Below are 17,152 nucleotides of genomic sequence, written 5' to 3' on the forward strand. Positions count from 1 at the left end.
TTAAAATCAATTTAAAATTAATTAATAATTGTTTCTTTAAGGATTTTCTTAGAAAAATCTTAAGAAATTCTTTAGAGAAACAATTCTTAATCGATTTTAAATTAATTAAAATCTTTTTTTATTTAAATTAAAAAAAATTTAATTAAAAATTGATTAAAAATTGATTATAAATTATTTCTCTAGAAATTTTACTAAAATTTTACTATAAAATTCTTAAGAGAAATAATGTATTTATTTTTAATTAATTCTTAATTAATTAAAAATTATTTTTCTAAAGAATTTCTTAAGAATTTGCTAAGAAAATTCTTAGAGAAACAATTAGAAATCGATTAATATTTAATTTTAAAAATTTTAAAAATTTTAAAATATTTTATTTTATTATTTTAAAGTTTAGTTTTAATTAATTATTAATTAATTTTAATAATTTTAACCTCGGCGGACCAATTGAATATTCGCTAAATATTACTAAATAAGCTAAATCCGCTAAAAATTTTAGGGCGGGGTTGGTCAGCCAAGCTTTAGCGTTGGTCTGCCGACCTGTAGACTCATTCTTGATGAAGCCCCATCCTAGAGCTATGGTGCACATGGTACTAACACACTTGCTTATTTCTCATCACATTCAGCGGTATCCTTATTGGAATGTTCTCCAGCATCTCCCAAGACTTTTTTCCGCGAGGATTAATGGACTACTTTGGTAACGATTTCATGCTATCGATCGATGGCTGAGGAGTGTGATGTGCAAAGTTCTCGGAGGGTGTGTCTGTCATACTAACTTCAACGTCATGCTCCTTACTCATCAATTTCTGCATCTGGCTTGACTTATTATGAGACCGATAATGCCTTTGTTTTAAGGCGTATACATTTTTTAGCCTGGGCGCCTTCTTGAAGAGTGGACCTAAAGGCGGAAGACACGCAGCAAGAATGCCAACAGAGACCTCGACTGTGGTCCAGAAGAAGGGTGGCGTGCGCTCGGGATGCTGGCCTTCGTATTTCTTTGGATGGTACCATCCTGGTCATTTTGTCAGGCAAGTGGCGTGACTTTCCCAGACCCTGCGTGCGACTTACTATCGAATGTCTTCCCAACAAATGCAAGACGAATGAGCCCGAATACTACAGACCTTTCGAGGTTTTTAGCCATACAAGATGTCATCCAAGGACGGGTTCATATTGCTCACAGCGTGCCAAGGAAGAACACCATCGAAAGCCCGATCTTCTCGCGCCGATCTATCTGCAATTTGCGGATGCAAGGGTACGGCAATGACAACACAGCGATATCAGTCAAGATATCAGTGATGCCAAACCACAGCAGGAACCATTCCCTAGGCGAGCAAGGATGGCCTCCCGGTGCAGCGTCCGCACCGCAGACCAAAAACTCAGTCACGAAGAAACTGATACCCCAGGCCGTAATAATTCCGATCAACACGTCATTAGAGATGCGGAAAGCTCGCTGTCTGTAGAAGATGCGCCGATAGAAAAATAGAACGCTGAGCTTGATGGTGGTGTATGTGACTTTCTCGACAACGAGCACTGCAGAGTCAACCGCTGTGGCGTGCTTGAGTCTTTGGGGATCTGGTGGGCCAGGCTCTCCATCTCTACCGAGCAGTCCGATAGTGGCTCCTTCAGATTCAAATCATTAGCTTTTTCTACAAGTCAATTATGGGATACGTCACGTACCGACTATCTGAATCGCTCCCTGCCCACATACCAAAATCACAGAGATGAGAATTAGCCAGTCATCGATGCCGATGAAAGCTCGAGTCAGTCGGTGCCGAACATAGAAGCGCAAAATCACTGCAATGATCGCAAGCACAGGCAGAATTACTGCGACAACAATGCAGCTGGTGACGCTGTACATGATGAGAGGCGAAAAGCTTTCATGGGAGTAGAGAAAAAATCGCTGACAACTGGCAGAATTCTCGTGTTGTTTCCAGCTTACAGAATCTTTCCGATCTTTTCGGCCAGCGAAGCCCTTTTGTATCACAGCCGATGGCAGATCCAACATTTGATGCGCGACTGCGGCGTCGGGCTCACTCTATAGCAAGCTGTGAGCTCATTTGTCGCGGGATCACACTCAACAGAGCGAAGTGAATAACGAGTGGATAGGGTTCCAGCGGAAAGACGCGAGCTGCTGTGTCAGCGACTGTTTCGAGTGTGGCGTGGAGCTATGGCTGCAGGTACATGCACAATGTATACCTTAGAAATTCCCTGACCCTCTCTTTCGACGAGAAACCTTGGCATTTTGCTGTGGCACAGTCACAGATCATTAAGTCTTGCCCTGATTGCCGTTCAACTGTATCCTTACTCTTCATAAATTACAGTAAATGATGCATAAATGTTATTATAAAGAAAACAGCAGAAAGCGGCAGGACATGAACCAGAATTAAGACTCAATTTGGTATCATTAATGCGCAGACCGCGAAGGTCATCGGAAACCCACGTTGCAACCGGCCAGCGACCGAGATAGACAAAGGTATTCAGAATATCATGAAATTGAGCAGAGAAAGACAATCGGGCCCAATGGATTCCTACAATCATACAGCGTGCGCATCCTAGAGTGCCTTGCAACGGCTTTGACTGCCGATATCAATCAGATTTTCCAATGGGTTCGGGTTAATGCAGTCGGGTGGATCACCAATGAAAGTTTACGGCAAAAACGTCTGCTTCATGCGACACATTCACATTAAATGCAAGGACCAGCGACGACATTGGTCCATGCTAATTGCCATTTGGTTGCGTGCATTGGGGCCATCTATTTGAGACTCTACCCCCGAGGCATCTAATTGGTCTACAGCCGACAATGTCGGCGTCGCCCCCGCCACAATTAGCTTAAAAGTCCCTTTATAGTCAGTATCACGAGGAAAAAGAAGGGTGAATGATGCTAAAAAGCGTGCATCAGGCTAGCGGGTAAGTGGTGTCTGCGTCGAGTATACAGACGAAGTGCGAGGTACTTCTGCATCCATGTCCTCGGATCACAGAGCGTTATGTTTTCTCGACAAGGTTTGGTAGCATTGGTGTTGGGCCGAAACACATGTAAGCAAGTGACTAAATTGCTGTCTTTCATTACTGTTCGACTCCATATATTGTCCGAAAGCGGGTGGCGGTGCACGGGATGGACACCGGCACATGGATGTTTGTAGATGAGGCTTATGTACACGATCTGATGTATGAACAAGGATTGAACGCTTTTGCACAAGCCTAGATTAGAGAGGAAGCTTTCATGTTAGACAGACTCAGACGAGAGAAAGCAAAAATGGCGTTGACCTGCGTTGAGAGTTGAGACGACTATAACAAATACCATAATAATCTGCACAGTCGTAAGTGTTTAGGACGGCTATTATGCGAAGCTATAGAGATGACGTGAATACTAAAAGAAGCCGATTCGAGAAGGCGGGTTATCGGGGCGACGAAGCTTCTGGGCACCGTGGGCAGTGCAAGCAATGTAGAAGGTTGTTATCCTCAGCAGACCGTATTTTACAAAAGACCATGAATCCATAAGACTTTAAAGGACATCATTCTGTGCTGCAATGAAATAAGTCCGGTATTTGAGACATAAAGATGCTATTTAACATGCACAGCTTTTATGCTTGCATGACCTTCGACGCGAATTAGAATTCTTTCCTCTTAGTAAAGAAGATAGGGACAACTAAGTTAAGGGTGAGATATGACTTAATGTTTAGAAACTATTTTTGTAAGCGCAAGACTATCAACACATAAGTAGCAGCGAAACTATGAATAGCGTCATGTTTTAAACTGCGCAAGCTTGTCTATGCGCAGCCCCCCAAAGCCATAAGGCGCGTGGACTTGTCTCTTCTGTTTTCTCCCAGGTTGACCTAGTTAACGCAACAACTAATTAACTCTAGCAAAGATGTATGGTGTATGGTGTTTCCACCCCCTCGTCGCCTTGTGCTCCCTTCTCTGCCTCATTTCACCGCTTGTCGCAGCAAAATCTCACTTTCGTCGAGCAGCCGACATTCGGCTTCGAGCTCCGCTGAATGAAGCTCGAGACCAACATCTCGCTGCCAAAACTACGTAAGTACAGCTTGACTCAAGGAGTCTCTAGAATCATGAATAAAGAGACTTCTCTTTCTGCCGCATCCCCTTCAAGAAGACAGCCTAATTTTGACTATTGCATGTAGACCGGATAACACACGCCAACCATTGCCAGCCGATTACCGAGCTAACACTGAGGGAAATCACGATCACTACCATCTATACAACTATGGCGGCGCTCTAGACTACGGAGACTTTTTTCTCGCTATCACCAGTGCGCAGACTTGGCTCGTTGACCAGCTGATAAACGACGTATACGATATAACACCTCACCCCCTAGAGTTAATCGATGAGCGGGCGGTCCCAGCAGATGGCTATACACATGCGGAAAATGGGGTTGAGTTTAGTCTTACCCCGGCCACACCTGATGTCGATTACGATGAGTTCTTCAAATTGTTGACAGGGTTTGCGAAGCTCTGCGCGCAGTTTCAAATTCGGGAATTCGACTTTGTTCTTTGGTTTGGTGATACGCAGCATGAAGAAGATATAAAGGCGAGGGGTTACCTTAGGGTGTTGAGTGTGCAGAGTCAAGGAAATAGTACTGTCATTACGAATGATGCTAGTGTTGCATAAAGCTTGAAAGATCTAAGCTTAAATTCGAGGGCTATATCTGAAGATACGTGACCTCTATGTAGGCAATGATCACTGCTGCGCCCACGACAAGCCTCTGCGCTGACGGCTGGAGCTTAGTGTATCTCTCTTCAAGAATAACTTATAGAAGCTAGATGAGCGACGCAAAGAGTTGCTACCGCAGCCGATAAGGCAAGTAGGATAAAACTATTTTGCGCTAAATATTATATCTTTAGTATTTATAGAGATATAGCTTTTATGAATTATAAGCTAATCTAGCTCTAATACTACGCCCTACACTTCTTAATTTCTTCTCAATTTACGAGTTTAGATGACTTCGCAATTTTCCATGAAAGTTCTTGCAACGGAATATCGGCCATAAGCTCCAGTATTGGCAATGCGGCATCAAGCTCCCGCAACAGCCAGTTGCGCATCTCTACTGCCACCAAGGAGTCCATACCGTACTCAGATAAAGACTTTGTTGGGCTGATACGTTCTACGGGCACCATGAGTAGATTGGATACTTTGGGGATCAGTTCGACTCGGATCTCTCGCGCTGCTTCCTCCAAGGTCGCGGATTGTTTTAGAGTCTGGCGGATGCGGCGGTTGACGTTGCTTGCTGCCTTTTTATCCGTCCGTAAATTCGTGAGTCCTGCACGACGGAAATGAGAGAACAAAGGTGTCTGAAAAACCGGATCAGCTGTCTCCGTCCAAGCTTTGAGACCAATGATAGTTGAGGCAGGCTGATCGACTCTATGGGGCATCACGATCGCTGATTTGATCATAGCCAGTACTTCTTCTTCCCGTAAATCGCGACTCCAAAGACCCCTCACCCCTCGTCGGGCCAGATACTGCTCAGCTACTATTCCGATGTCGACGACTTTGCCAAGATCAAGCGTGACTGCCGGAAGTCCCTGACCATTACGGAAGCCTGCGAATGCGTCCTGGAATACGGATGCAGATACATATGCCGCCTGACTAGGGTCGCCAGCTATGCCAACCACTGATGAGAGCATAACGAAGAAGTCCAAGTCGATCTTAGAAAGCATATTATGCAAATTCCAAACGCCGTCAACCTTTGGTCTCATGACATCATTGTAGTCTGAATGGTCCAGTCTGGCAAAAAGATCTGGCTTGAAAGATGTCAGCTTTTTACAATTTCAAACCTTGTCAAGTCAATGTGACAGTTGGTCAACTTTACCTTTGTTACAAGAGCTCCATGAATGACACCCCGGATAGGTGGCATAGTCTTTGCACAGGTATGCAAGAGTCGTTCCAAGTCATCGGCATCACTGATGTCACATCTCACCGCAGCTACCTTTGCACCTTCATTTCTCAAGAATTCGATTAGTTCCCTAGACTTTGGTCTGTCCGGCCCGCTCCTGGAAGCAAATATGAAGCGCGTCGCTCCGTGGTCAAGCATCCATCTTGCTGTTGCTCGTCCAATACCACCGAGGCCTCCAACTAGAAGATAGGAGGCGTCTGTGCGGAAAAGTTTGGCTCCCTGAGGATTTTTGCACTCCATCTTTGAAGGTGCGATCCTCACTTGCTCACCTGGTTGAGGTACTAAGACGAGCTTGCCCATATGCTTACCAGATTGCATCAAGCGAAGTGCTTTCTCTAGTTCCGAAACTCCAAAGCTATTGATTGGAAAAGGTGCCTTAATCAGACCTTTGCTGTACAGATCCATCAATTCGCCCCATATCTTCTTCTTCTTTCCTTGTAAGGAGCCAAAAGGCGAATCGAGGCCAGTGAACGACACGTTCTTCTCAAAGTTCCTCATTTCCAGGCGAGCGTTGACTGTAAAGTCACGTTTACCGACCTCTATAAATCTTCCAAATGGGGCAATACAGTTCCATGAAAGTCGTAAGGCTTCGCCGGAAAGAGAATTAATGATGACATCCACCCCCTTTCCATGTGTCATTCTCATAATGCCCTCAGCAAAAGTATTATCGCGACTCGAGAAAATATTTTCTGCCGGTATACCTAGCTTATCAACAAGAAGCCTTTGTTTTTCGATAGTTCCCACGGTAGCGAATATTTTGGCGCCGATAAGCTGACATAGATTGATAGTAGCTTGCCCAAGTCCACCCGCTGCAGCATGAATCAGGATAGTCTCATCTTTTCGTAGGTGGGCAATATTATGGACTGCCAGGTAGGCTGTGAAATAGACAATAGGGATGGTAGCAGCAATCTCTGAAGGGACGTCATCTGGTACTAACTCAACTTCTTCGGCTCGCGTACGAATGACGTTGCAAAAAGAGCCGTCCTTGACCATTGCAACCACACGGGCACCGAGCCGAATATTCGAGACTGACTTTCCAACGGCAGACACTACTCCACAGCATTCGCAGCCAAGTGGAAATGCCCGTATTTGACCTAGTGCAGTCATCACGTCTCGAAAATTGAGCCCTGATGCTTCAACTTTGATCTCAAGGTGATCATCAGCTAGTTCACCATCAAGTTGGTTGTTTGGGACGAATTCGATGCTGTCAAGAAAGCCAGGAGTCTTTACCTCTGCCCGGAGCGGCCGGCTTCGGTCATCATATAGCTGCCATTCTGAGGCTGGCTGCTCAGACTTCGTTCCTTCAGGCGAAGCGGCTTTCTCGTTTTCTATTACGCGGGGTATTAAAATTCTACCGTGTCGTTCCGCGTACTCAAGCTCAAGCCCCGAAGCCACGGGAGATTTCCTGCGAAAGCTCTTATTGAACACTGAAAAAATTGTGTTGGTGCGGTCATGCCCTGAGAGCGGATTTTGTGCATCGAGATCTAAAGTAACGATCGTTGTATCTCCCTTTTCGACTCTGACTGTCCTGGCGAGGCCGGTAACTAGGCTCAGATCTGGATTGCTAGACTCGATGGCTGCACCTTTGGTCACCCACAAAACTCCATTGCTTTCAAGAAACACTCGTCTCATAGCCTCGTACTCAGTTGAGTCGGGATTGCGAAGTACAGAGCGTGAGAGCTCATAGAGGACTATGCAGATTCTGTCGGTCGGGCTGTACGATAATAGGCCAACAATATCGCATTGGATGCCTTCTTGCATCAACAGAGACTGCAATTCTATCGCGTAGTCTTCCGAATTCTTTTCATCGACAATTATTGTGACGCCTTCGACGATGTCTGAAGTCTCCACTGCTGTGCTCGAGATTATCGTACTGCTCTGATGGCTTGCCGGATCAGGCATGTCCCAAAGAATAGCGTTTGCGCCTGTGAACCCTGCTCGTGTAAGGACTTCGTTCCACTCGTCGTCATTCATTAATGGCCCATCCAAACGATTATCTTCAGCTGCTACGTGTCAGTCTCTTTCAGCATTTCACTCGTGGCAGCAGGGGCACCTACCATTCCACCAACCGGGGAGGGTACCAAAAATCAAGGATGCTCCAATGGTCTTCACCGTAACTTCAATCAGGAGTATGGTACCCCCGGTTTCAATATTTTTCGGATGGATTTCATCGTCCTCTCAACGTGGCTTGTCGCATGTATAACGTTCGCGGCAATGACCAAATCGTACGAAGCCGGCTGGCATCCTTGCTGAACCAAGTCCTTTTCTGCGTCAATTCTTTTGAACGTCAGCCACTCTGTCCAGCGCTCTAGCTTCTTTTTCGCCTTCTCGAAGAACGCTGGTGAAAGATCTGTGAAGTCGTAACTTGCGAGATGCGGGAAGCCCTCTCCAGGGGTACTGAGTGCTTCCAGAATAGGCAGTGTTGCTCCCCCTGTACCAGCGCCAAGTTCGAGAATTTTTAGATGTGGATTTTTCATGCCTAGAAGCTGAATGAAGACCGCAGCTTGTTCGTAAGATTGCTTTATAGGCTCCCAAGTCCGATAGTACCTCTCCAAACGATCATTTTCAATCATTACCGCTAAGGGATCCGTTTGTTGTCGGACAATTTGGGTGAGACTCTCGCCTACAGGTCCAAGAAGAATTCCAAATGGGGTTTGACCGATGCTGGAGCAAACATTTGCGCGCCCCACTGCATCGAGCTGCAGCCATCCGTCAGTGGAGAACATGCCCAATTGCCCTTCACGAACGGTCCGACAGTAGTTGGTCAGGGTTTGGCAGAGCTTGCGATGATGTGGCTGCATCTTCATTGTTTCATCGTCAGTTAAAGACTCTAAAGCGTTTTCAGCATAGTAAAATCCTGCTTGTTGGGAAAGAGCAGCATGATCGCTTTCGGTGTACGGTCTCCGACAATGTGCACTGATCTCCCTTGTTTGCATCGGGGAAAGCAGGCTGGGATCTGTATGCCATTCTAGCTGATAGCACGCCCGACGCTCCGAATCTGAACTCTCTTCAGGAACGGCATACGGAAGATCCTTAAATACCAAGCCCTTCACTAGAATCGCTGGCTTGTTCTCGTGCCCTACTTTGTCGAACACAGCCACAGATGCGTTGCCTTTTCCAATCTTACGATCGAAGTTGCCAGCCATCGCTCCATTCTCAGCGTAAACACTGAAGATGTGACCAGGCGTTTTAGCGACACTGTTAGAGATGAAGAGCTCCTCAATGAACGTAGGGACTGGCGTGCCTTGTTCAATGTTTCTGTGTCGTGCATCTACTGGAAAGAGCGCATGGAAAGCGCTATCTAACGTAGCCGGATGAATGATAAATGGGTACTCAAACTGGGCAGGCATGATAGAAGCTGTATCTGGAATGGTGACCTCAGCATAGCATTGATGCGCAGCGACGCGAACATCGTGGAGGTTCTTGAAAGTTGGTCCGAAGCTCAATCCTAGTCTCTCAAGGGACTTGTAGATTTCTTGGTCATCGATTGTCGTTATGCAGTTATCTGAGAATGCTGACCGTATACGACCAAAATGTTTAATCTCTTCGGCGATTTTGCGGCCCCCATCAACATCTGTTCCTTGGATAGCCTGTTCGATCGAAATCAAGCCACGGCAATGTTCTGTCCAGGATTTATTGTCTGTGGACGAGTGGACAGTGAATTCGTGCCATATACTAGACAATTCTCGAAGACTCTCATGATATGGTCGCAACGAGACTAGGGTTTCCAAGTCGTCACTCTCCTGTGAGACGATCAAAGCGTGACCAATCGAGATTTCGCGCAATTTGTATCCTGTGAGACTCTCAGATGTTTGCTGCGCGTGCTGGTACCGGGCTTGAATAGCCATAGCAAGAAATCCTGCGGCAGGATACAGAATGGAGGATTGTACGACATGATCGTTTATCCAGGGGATCTCGGCGGGTCTAACAATGTTTCGCCACCGAGGCTCTGATGGTATTGATCCCTTAACTTTGACCCCTAGTGTGTCACTCCTTGTGCTTTGTGTTAAACCTTCCTCGCTTAGCTTAACATGCTTTGTCCAATATGATCGAGAATGATCCCAAGCGTAAATCGGTAGGTTGCTCAGCATCTTGCCACTGGTAGAAAGTTCAGGAGAGTTTACGGCTTGCAGGTTAGTAGGATATCCAGCTTGAGTAAGCATGGCGATCATTGCTTGACACGTGTGGATTGCGTTTTGATTGCGCACAAGTGTCGGTATATACGAGGCTCGAGTGGTTCCAGACTCGTTGATTATTTGTTTGATGGGACCTTGAAGAGCGGAGTGAGGACCGATTTCCAAGAGTATGTCAACTGTATTACTTCTATCGCCGCCTGCTTGCAGTAGCTTGCGGGCAGCACTCTGGAACTGCACAGGATTTATCATATTTGAGACCCAGTATTCTGGGCCCAGCTTTGAAGAAGGGACTGGATCCCCCGTCACAGATGAGTAAAAGTCTACCTTGTTGCTGCTGGCGAGCGAGACATCTCGAAGGAGTGCACGGTACTCATCAGCAACGTCCTCCATATGATGCGAGTGATACGCGACTTGGACCGCAAGCCTCCGGTGAAACACATCCTTTGCTTCGAGTATCTTTGACAGCTCACCGATCGCGTCTCGATCCCCGGAAACAGTGACACTCGAACCGCTGTTGATACAAGCAACTTTCGCGCGTCCGGTAGCGAGAGACGCAACCAACGGGTCAATGTCTTTTTCAGACATCCCAACGGCTAGCATAGCGCCATCTCGTAAGTCTTTAAGTTTCAGAGCCACGATCCCTCGGTGATAAGCAACAGACATGGCGTCTCTCTGGCTTAAGGCCCCGGCACAGTAGGCTGCCGCAATTTCGCCACTCGAATGGCCAGCCACTCGAGCTGGATAGATATTCCAAGAGGCAAGAAGATCAACAAGAGCGATTTGAAGGGCGGTAGTAAGGCACTGGCTTATGTGTGCGTCTCCAACCTGAGAAGTCTGTGCATCCTTTCCCAGTTCATCTAGCAACGTCAGTGAGGGTTTGTCGATGAATCGTCCAAGGCTCGTCTTTTAGGACCTCATTCTGAAAAGCAAAATTTGGGTTTGACTCACTATGTAGCGACCAAGTGGCACCAAGGCTCGCTATGCACTCGTCTGCCAGACTTAGAGACCTATCAAAACTGGGATATCGAGTGATCAGTTCACGGCCCATAGCGAACCATTGAGCACCCTGTCCGGTGAAGATGAAGCCCAGGTGCTTGGAGTCGTGGATGTTATGAAATTTGATGTTTTTGTCGGACAGAGTTTCGCCTAGTTGAGACGGTGACTGTGCTCTCGAAGCAAACCGCCAAGGCAGCTTCGAACGACGTTCGCTGAGTGTGTAGGCAAGGTCCCTCATCAGTTCATTCGCATCATGATCTTGATGATCAGTAATATACTGTACGAGATTTTGTGCTTGCTTTTTCCCGGAAATTTCGTCGGATGATGATAGGAGGAAGACCAGCGATTCACTTGGAACGCGGCAATCGGCACATCCATTCATGTAACGATACGTACTTTCTTCTGCAGTGTTTGCATTCGAAGTTTTCTCGATGTTGTCTCGTTGTGCGATAAAGCTGGTGGCATCATCAAGTATCGCATGTGCATTGCTGCCTCCGAAGCCGAAATTATTCAATGAAGCCCGTCGAATGCCATCGCTTTGCCATGGTCGAAGGCTTTTAGGGACCTACTAGCACATGAATACATATTGGAAGCTAGTGGAACGGGCGGCCTACCTCTATGTTCCACCTCTCCATTGGTATTCGGGAGCTAGCTTTCTGGAAGTCGAAGTTTGGAAGAATGAAACCCTTCTCTAGCATTAATACTACCTTGACTACAGCAGCAATACCGCTGGCACCCTCTAAGTGTCCGATATTCGACTTTATAGATCCGATCAGAAGAGGCTGCTTCATAGGCCTACCTTGGGCTAAGTACTGAGAAAGTGAGGAAGCCTCAATCGGATCGCCGGTCGGCGTTCCAGTTCCATGCGCTTCAATATAATCTGTGTGCGATGGGTGGAGACCGACTTCTTCATAAGTCTTCTTCATCAGCTCTACCTGGGCATCTCCGTTAGGCACAGAGATTCCGTGTGTTTTTCCGTCTTGATTAGTGCCTGAATTGCGTATAACCGCTCGGATAACGTCACCGTCCCTCAAGGCATCTTCGAACGGTTTCAAGACAACGCAAGCGGCTCCCTCACCTCGACCAAATCCGTTGGCTCGATCGTCGTAAGTGTAACAGCGTCCGTCCGAGGAGAGAAACCTGAAAACTTAGCGCTTCGTCCTAGCTAAAGAGTCTCTCGATTTTACCTAAGCATACTCATGTCAATCATAGGCTCATGACTGAGAATGAGATTGGATCCTCCAACTATCGCCATCCGAGCGTCGCCAGCCTTCAAGGCATTACAGGCAAGATGTAGAGCAACGAGGCTAGAGCTACAGGCTATCTCATCAATTAACGCCCATTGACTTAACAGTGACCGAGAGGGGGCTATACCCGTATCAATGGTGACACTAGGTCCATTGAGATCAAAAAAATAGGAGATGCGATTCGCCAGCATCGTCGGTGCGTTGCCTATTGGCTGATATAGCTCAGTCTTCTCACTGTCTCGGCGGAGAAGATCAGCGTAGTCTCTACACGACGAGCCGATAAAGACCCCTGTACTAGTCTTGTTGACGCTGCTTATGGGCATGCCCGCTGAGAACGTTAATATTGGCTTGGTTGCGAGAGTTTGAGAATTACCATTCTCGAGAGCTTCGTAAGAGAGCTCCAGCAGGATACGTTGCTGAGGGTCCATTGCCTTATAGTTTGTCAGATGCTGGGCAAGTCTTGAAGAAACGTGAATGAAATACCCGAGCTTCTGTTTCGGTCAAATTGAAGAATCTAGCGTCAAAAATGCCCGGGTCTTCGGTGAGAAAATGCCCGCCGCGCACGTTAGACTTCCACAATCAGTCAATATGAGCGTCAAAACCGTAAAAGGAGTTGCTGATGACCCACGGTGCCATTTCGTGCTGAATCAGGATGGTAGAAAGCAGCATTACTCATCCGATTGTTGGGCAAAGGCTGCCAGACGTCACGCTGCTCAGCGCACACTTGCCACAAGTCTTCTGGTTTGGACACTCCACCGGGTAAACGACAACTCATTCCCACTATAGCAATAGGCATAAGAGGCTCCCGCATTTTATTGTGAACGCGGGAGGATATAGTTGTGAGTACGAAGGCAATACTAGTAGTTTGGGATCGTCAAATATCCAGAGAGGAAATAGATGTAGTGTTTTATCTTATGAGATTTTGGCTTCAAAGTAGAGATGTAGAAAGCTGACGACCTCACAATACTTTTATGTATTGTCGCTGATAAATGTTCGTGGCGCCCGCTGTGTAGCAGGAGCAGCATTACCATCATGGTTGTTGTGCTCAATATGACAAAGAGCTTCTCCACATGACGAAACTTGATGCAGGTCGACTTGCCCATAGTCTCACAGTCTTGTGAACACCACAGATCTGTGGTCATTGTGTGGATGAGATTCTTCATGAAGGCTGTAGCCTCCTTCCTTTCAAGCGGCGTAGTCCCCAGATGAAACCTGTTCTCCCGCTCAATCTATCGCGCTCACACTCCTATTCTACATTGAATGGATGTTATTATACGCGCAAACATCCATCGATGTGGATACCTTCCATGCCCACTTTAGGCAGGCTGTATAGCGTCCTGTAAGCCGACTCTCTATCGCAAGATCAAGTTGATTCGTCTCCGGCCGCCTCGTCGATCATCAGGTGGTTTCGCGAGAGCCACTCTTTCCACCTATGGTACGCGCTACATATGCCTAAGGATATGCTTTCTGCAGCCTTCGGCTTTTGTGTTCCTCATTAAAAAAGGGCAAAGGCGGCTTGAACCCCATCGAATTCGAACTTCAACATCAATGGGGTATTCGACTGCGACATTTGCTAAAGGATTGAGAATCAGTAACGCACCACGGCCTTCGCCGCACGAAGCGCTCTAGGTCGGCGAAAACCCACGAGGCGTAGAGTGCTCTTGCCATCGAATCATCGAGTGAAGCGATCACTTGTAGCCTGAATCTGTACCTCGACATGCTCCTTGTGGCATGATTTCACAGCAGCGCTTGAGTCTGCGAGCGTATGATGAAGGATTGTGATGCCTGCCTCGTAGCAGGGGACCCTGAAGAATCCTCATACTTCGTGTTCGGAGTTTTCTTTTGCTCTGTACGGCTGCAGGCTATGGCCTATGGGCTCGCGTCGGTGTACTCTCTCTTCTCAGTGTGATACGAGCTCCACCGGTTGAAGTGCGGCTGAAGGCTGCGCCGTCTCACCGCAGTCCGCGCGTACAAGAGCAGGCCGAAGCATCACAACTTATTACCGCACCAATAGGAACGTGCATATGCAGGAGTAACGGCCACCACTACCAAAACTATATGCAGGTTTAATTCAGCTCTGGCGCCTTGTGGGAAGCGCCTCTTCTATGCATGAACTGAGAGAGCAAGTTGGAGGATCTTCTGCACGTAGCCTGCTTGACAAGAAAACGTGCATGAACCATTCATCTTGATCTGCATGTGCTGTGGGATGTGGTTGTGCATAACATAACGATGAGGAGAATGACTCGCCGTGCTTTTGGCTGGATCACATGACCCAGCCTGCTCCAAGGCCCGATAATAGTGTCTCAGCGTCATCCAGGCTTTACTCGCCTCATTCGAGATTTATTGTGCTAGCTTTGATCAAGCTGCGGTGTATTCCTCGATTTTACACATTCACCCCACGTCTTTCAATATGTCCAGCGACTCACGAACACGCAGAGATGAATTGGAAAGACCTACGGGTGCACATGAGCTGATTGCCATGGAAACGAGCCATGCGGATATCGAAGACCGTGATGAGAGAGCTCCAGAGGAAGGCAATCAGCATCAGACGATTGTTTATCTTCAGGGTTGGAGACTCCACTCGTTGACCTTCGCGTACGTCTTGAGACAATCCGTTAAGACTGCTCAACTTGACAAGTTGACAGATTGTGTCTCGGTCTTTTCCTCTCAACTATAGAGACTACTATCGTTAGCACGACGCTCGTTGCGATTACCAATTCTCTGAACGGGTTTCAAAAAAACAATTGGATCGTAACCTCATACCTACTCACTTACGCCGGTATGCCTCCCTACTTCGGCTCGGGAGGCGCATTTTAATGGATTCCTAAAAGGCTTTCTCATCATTCTCTCTAAGCTCAGTGACTATTTCGGCCGCAAACCCCTACTACTCCTAACGGTATTCGTGTTTACTGTTTTCTCTGCTGCGTGCGGAGCGGCGCAATCATTCGAAGCTCTGTAAATTCCCATCAAATATTTCTGGATGAATTTCACACTGAACTTTCCAAGTGTTGTCATGAGAGCTCTTCAGGGCATCGGAGGTGGCGGTATATACACACTCATATTTACAATTAGTCTCCAGATGGTGCCTCCAGAGGGTCTGGCTTCATTATCGGCGATCATCTCGGCAGCCTATGCTTGCTCCGCAATCTTAGGTCCAACACTCGGCGGGCTGATCAGCGATCATACTACTTGGCGATGGATTTTCTACATGAAGTATGCTCTTGCACGACGTGTCTGACCAGGCGGCTAAGTTTGACTAATCATCTCTCTAGCGTGGCGCCTGGTGTGCTCTTACTCGTTTGGATCTGGCTCTCCATGCCTGCAAATTTTCCCTACGGCGAGAAAGGTTCACGAGGTCTGTTCACGTCCATCACGCTGGACACCGTTCGACAAATGGATTTTCTTGGAGCCTTTTTGCTACTCGCAGCCTCTGTGCTTATGGTGTCTGCGCTTGAAGAAGGAGGGACTCAGTACTCATGGAAATCAGCTACCGTTCTTACTTTGTTTTGCATGTCTGTTTTGTTGTGGATTATCTTCTTCAGTTGGCAAAAAGCTGCAAGCAAGCGCGACGATGCATACGAACCTGTGCTACCATGGCGACTACTCAGCGACAGAATTACCATGGGCTTCATTCTGTGAGTTCTAATGCATGTGTGAATATATATGGCATGTGAGATTTTCTGACTATTCCAGAAATGCTTTCTTTGGAGGCGCCGTCTTCATTGTCAGTGTCATCATCATTCCACAGAGATTTCAAGTAGTCAATGATCTGTCGGCGTTTGGGGCCAGCTGGCGACTACTTGCCCTTATGCTCTGCTCCCCTGTGGGTACTGTCCTTTCGGGACTTCTCGTGACGAGAGTCAAAGTTGCTCCTTTGTATATTTTCTTAGTTGGTGCTATACTGCAGACTATTGGACTTAGCCTTATGGGTACCCTGTCAGTCTCTAACAATGGAGTACCTTCGGCTCAATATGGCTATCAAGTACTTCTTGGGCTGGGTATCGGATTGACACTGAGTGTATTGATCGTTGCAGCCCCGCTAGCAATCGAGGAGAAAGACACAGGTCTGTGTCTTCTCAATGTCGTGTTAGAGGTTGCTAACACCGATACAGCAGTCTTCGTTGGTGCGATAACGCAAGCTCGAATCCTAGGAGGAAGCATCGGCCTAGCTGTATGCACTAACATACTCAACACCAAGATCGAGTCAGCCTCTGGCTGGCTCTCATCCAAACAGTTAAGCGACTTACTTCAATCAGCGCAAACTATCAAAACCTTGCCTCCAAATCTACAGCAAAGCATAAGGCAACTGTTCGGGAAAGGATATAATGAACAAATGCAGGTCATGACAGCATTTGGGGGTGCCGCAGTGCTCGCAGGTTTGATGATGTGGGAAAAGCAGCCACGAAAAATGCACTAAATCTCGAGCCAGAAGCAATCGTGATAGGAGCGCTTCAGTACAGTGTCATCCAAAGGACCAAAAAATTGATTAGCTTCAATTCACCCTTAGATAAAATGAATTTTAGAGGGGGACAACTTAACATCTCTTTACTCATGACCACCAATAGACACCAAACTTGATGCTGCTACTCATGGCGATGTAAAACCCGAATTCCTGCAGTTGTGTTTAAATTTGAAACGCTTAACAGGTGTGGTGTCTATTTCTGTACGGGAGTCTTATAGGCGCTCCTGCGCCACTATATTTTTTAGGAGGGTTGCTTTCTTCTACGACTCTAGAAGCACATGTGGGGATCCTTTACAGAGCCACAGAAAGCCAAGATGGGGTCCACAAACCAAGTGTCCAATCACCATAGTAGTGTGCTTACCTTTGGCACTTTCATCACATATCGCATAAAAGTACATAGAGAAGA

At 47.0% G+C, this 17,152-nt stretch overlaps 5 protein-coding genes across 5 annotated transcripts; 3 read left to right on the forward strand and 2 right to left on the reverse strand.

The window, feature by feature from the left end:
• Positions 1-3,865: 3,865 nt before the first annotated feature.
• Positions 3,866-4,623, forward strand: KY384_000392 (uncharacterized protein; the record flags this gene model as incomplete). Its single annotated transcript, XM_044808928.1, has 2 exons — positions 3,866-4,029; positions 4,137-4,623. The coding sequence occupies 2 exons, from the start codon at positions 3,866-3,868 to the stop codon at positions 4,621-4,623; spliced, it is 651 nt and encodes a 216-aa protein (XP_044665681.1).
• Positions 4,624-4,934: 311 nt separating this feature from the next.
• On the reverse strand, positions 4,935-7,879 carry KY384_000393 (putative secondary metabolism biosynthetic enzyme; the record flags this gene model as incomplete). Its single annotated transcript, XM_044808929.1, has 2 exons — positions 4,935-5,753; positions 5,822-7,879. The coding sequence occupies 2 exons, from the start codon at positions 7,877-7,879 to the stop codon at positions 4,935-4,937; spliced, it is 2,877 nt and encodes a 958-aa protein (XP_044665682.1).
• A 149-nt stretch (positions 7,880-8,028) lies between these two features.
• On the reverse strand, positions 8,029-12,712 carry KY384_000394 (Type I Iterative PKS; the record flags this gene model as incomplete). Its single annotated transcript, XM_044808930.1, has 4 exons — positions 8,029-10,898; positions 11,107-11,602; positions 11,652-12,177; positions 12,396-12,712. The coding sequence occupies 4 exons, from the start codon at positions 12,710-12,712 to the stop codon at positions 8,029-8,031; spliced, it is 4,209 nt and encodes a 1,402-aa protein (XP_044665683.1).
• Positions 12,713-14,694: 1,982 nt separating this feature from the next.
• On the forward strand, positions 14,695-15,101 carry KY384_000395 (uncharacterized protein; the record flags this gene model as incomplete). The annotated part of the gene is made up of 2 exons (XM_044808931.1): positions 14,695-14,879; positions 14,978-15,101. The coding sequence occupies 2 exons, from the start codon at positions 14,695-14,697 to the stop codon at positions 15,099-15,101; spliced, it is 309 nt and encodes a 102-aa protein (XP_044665684.1).
• Positions 15,102-15,877: 776 nt separating this feature from the next.
• KY384_000396 (uncharacterized protein) lies at positions 15,878-16,701 on the forward strand (the record flags this gene model as incomplete). The annotated part of the gene is made up of 2 exons (XM_044808932.1): positions 15,878-15,919; positions 16,033-16,701. 2 exons carry the CDS (start codon positions 15,878-15,880, stop codon positions 16,699-16,701), a joined length of 711 nt encoding a protein of 236 aa, XP_044665685.1.
• Positions 16,702-17,152: the final 451 nt, after the last annotated feature.

Source organism: Bacidia gigantensis (assembly GCF_019456465.1).
Source record: "Bacidia gigantensis strain McMullin 20006 chromosome Unknown contig_49, whole genome shotgun sequence".
NCBI lineage: Eukaryota > Fungi > Ascomycota > Lecanoromycetes > Lecanorales > Ramalinaceae > Bacidia > Bacidia gigantensis.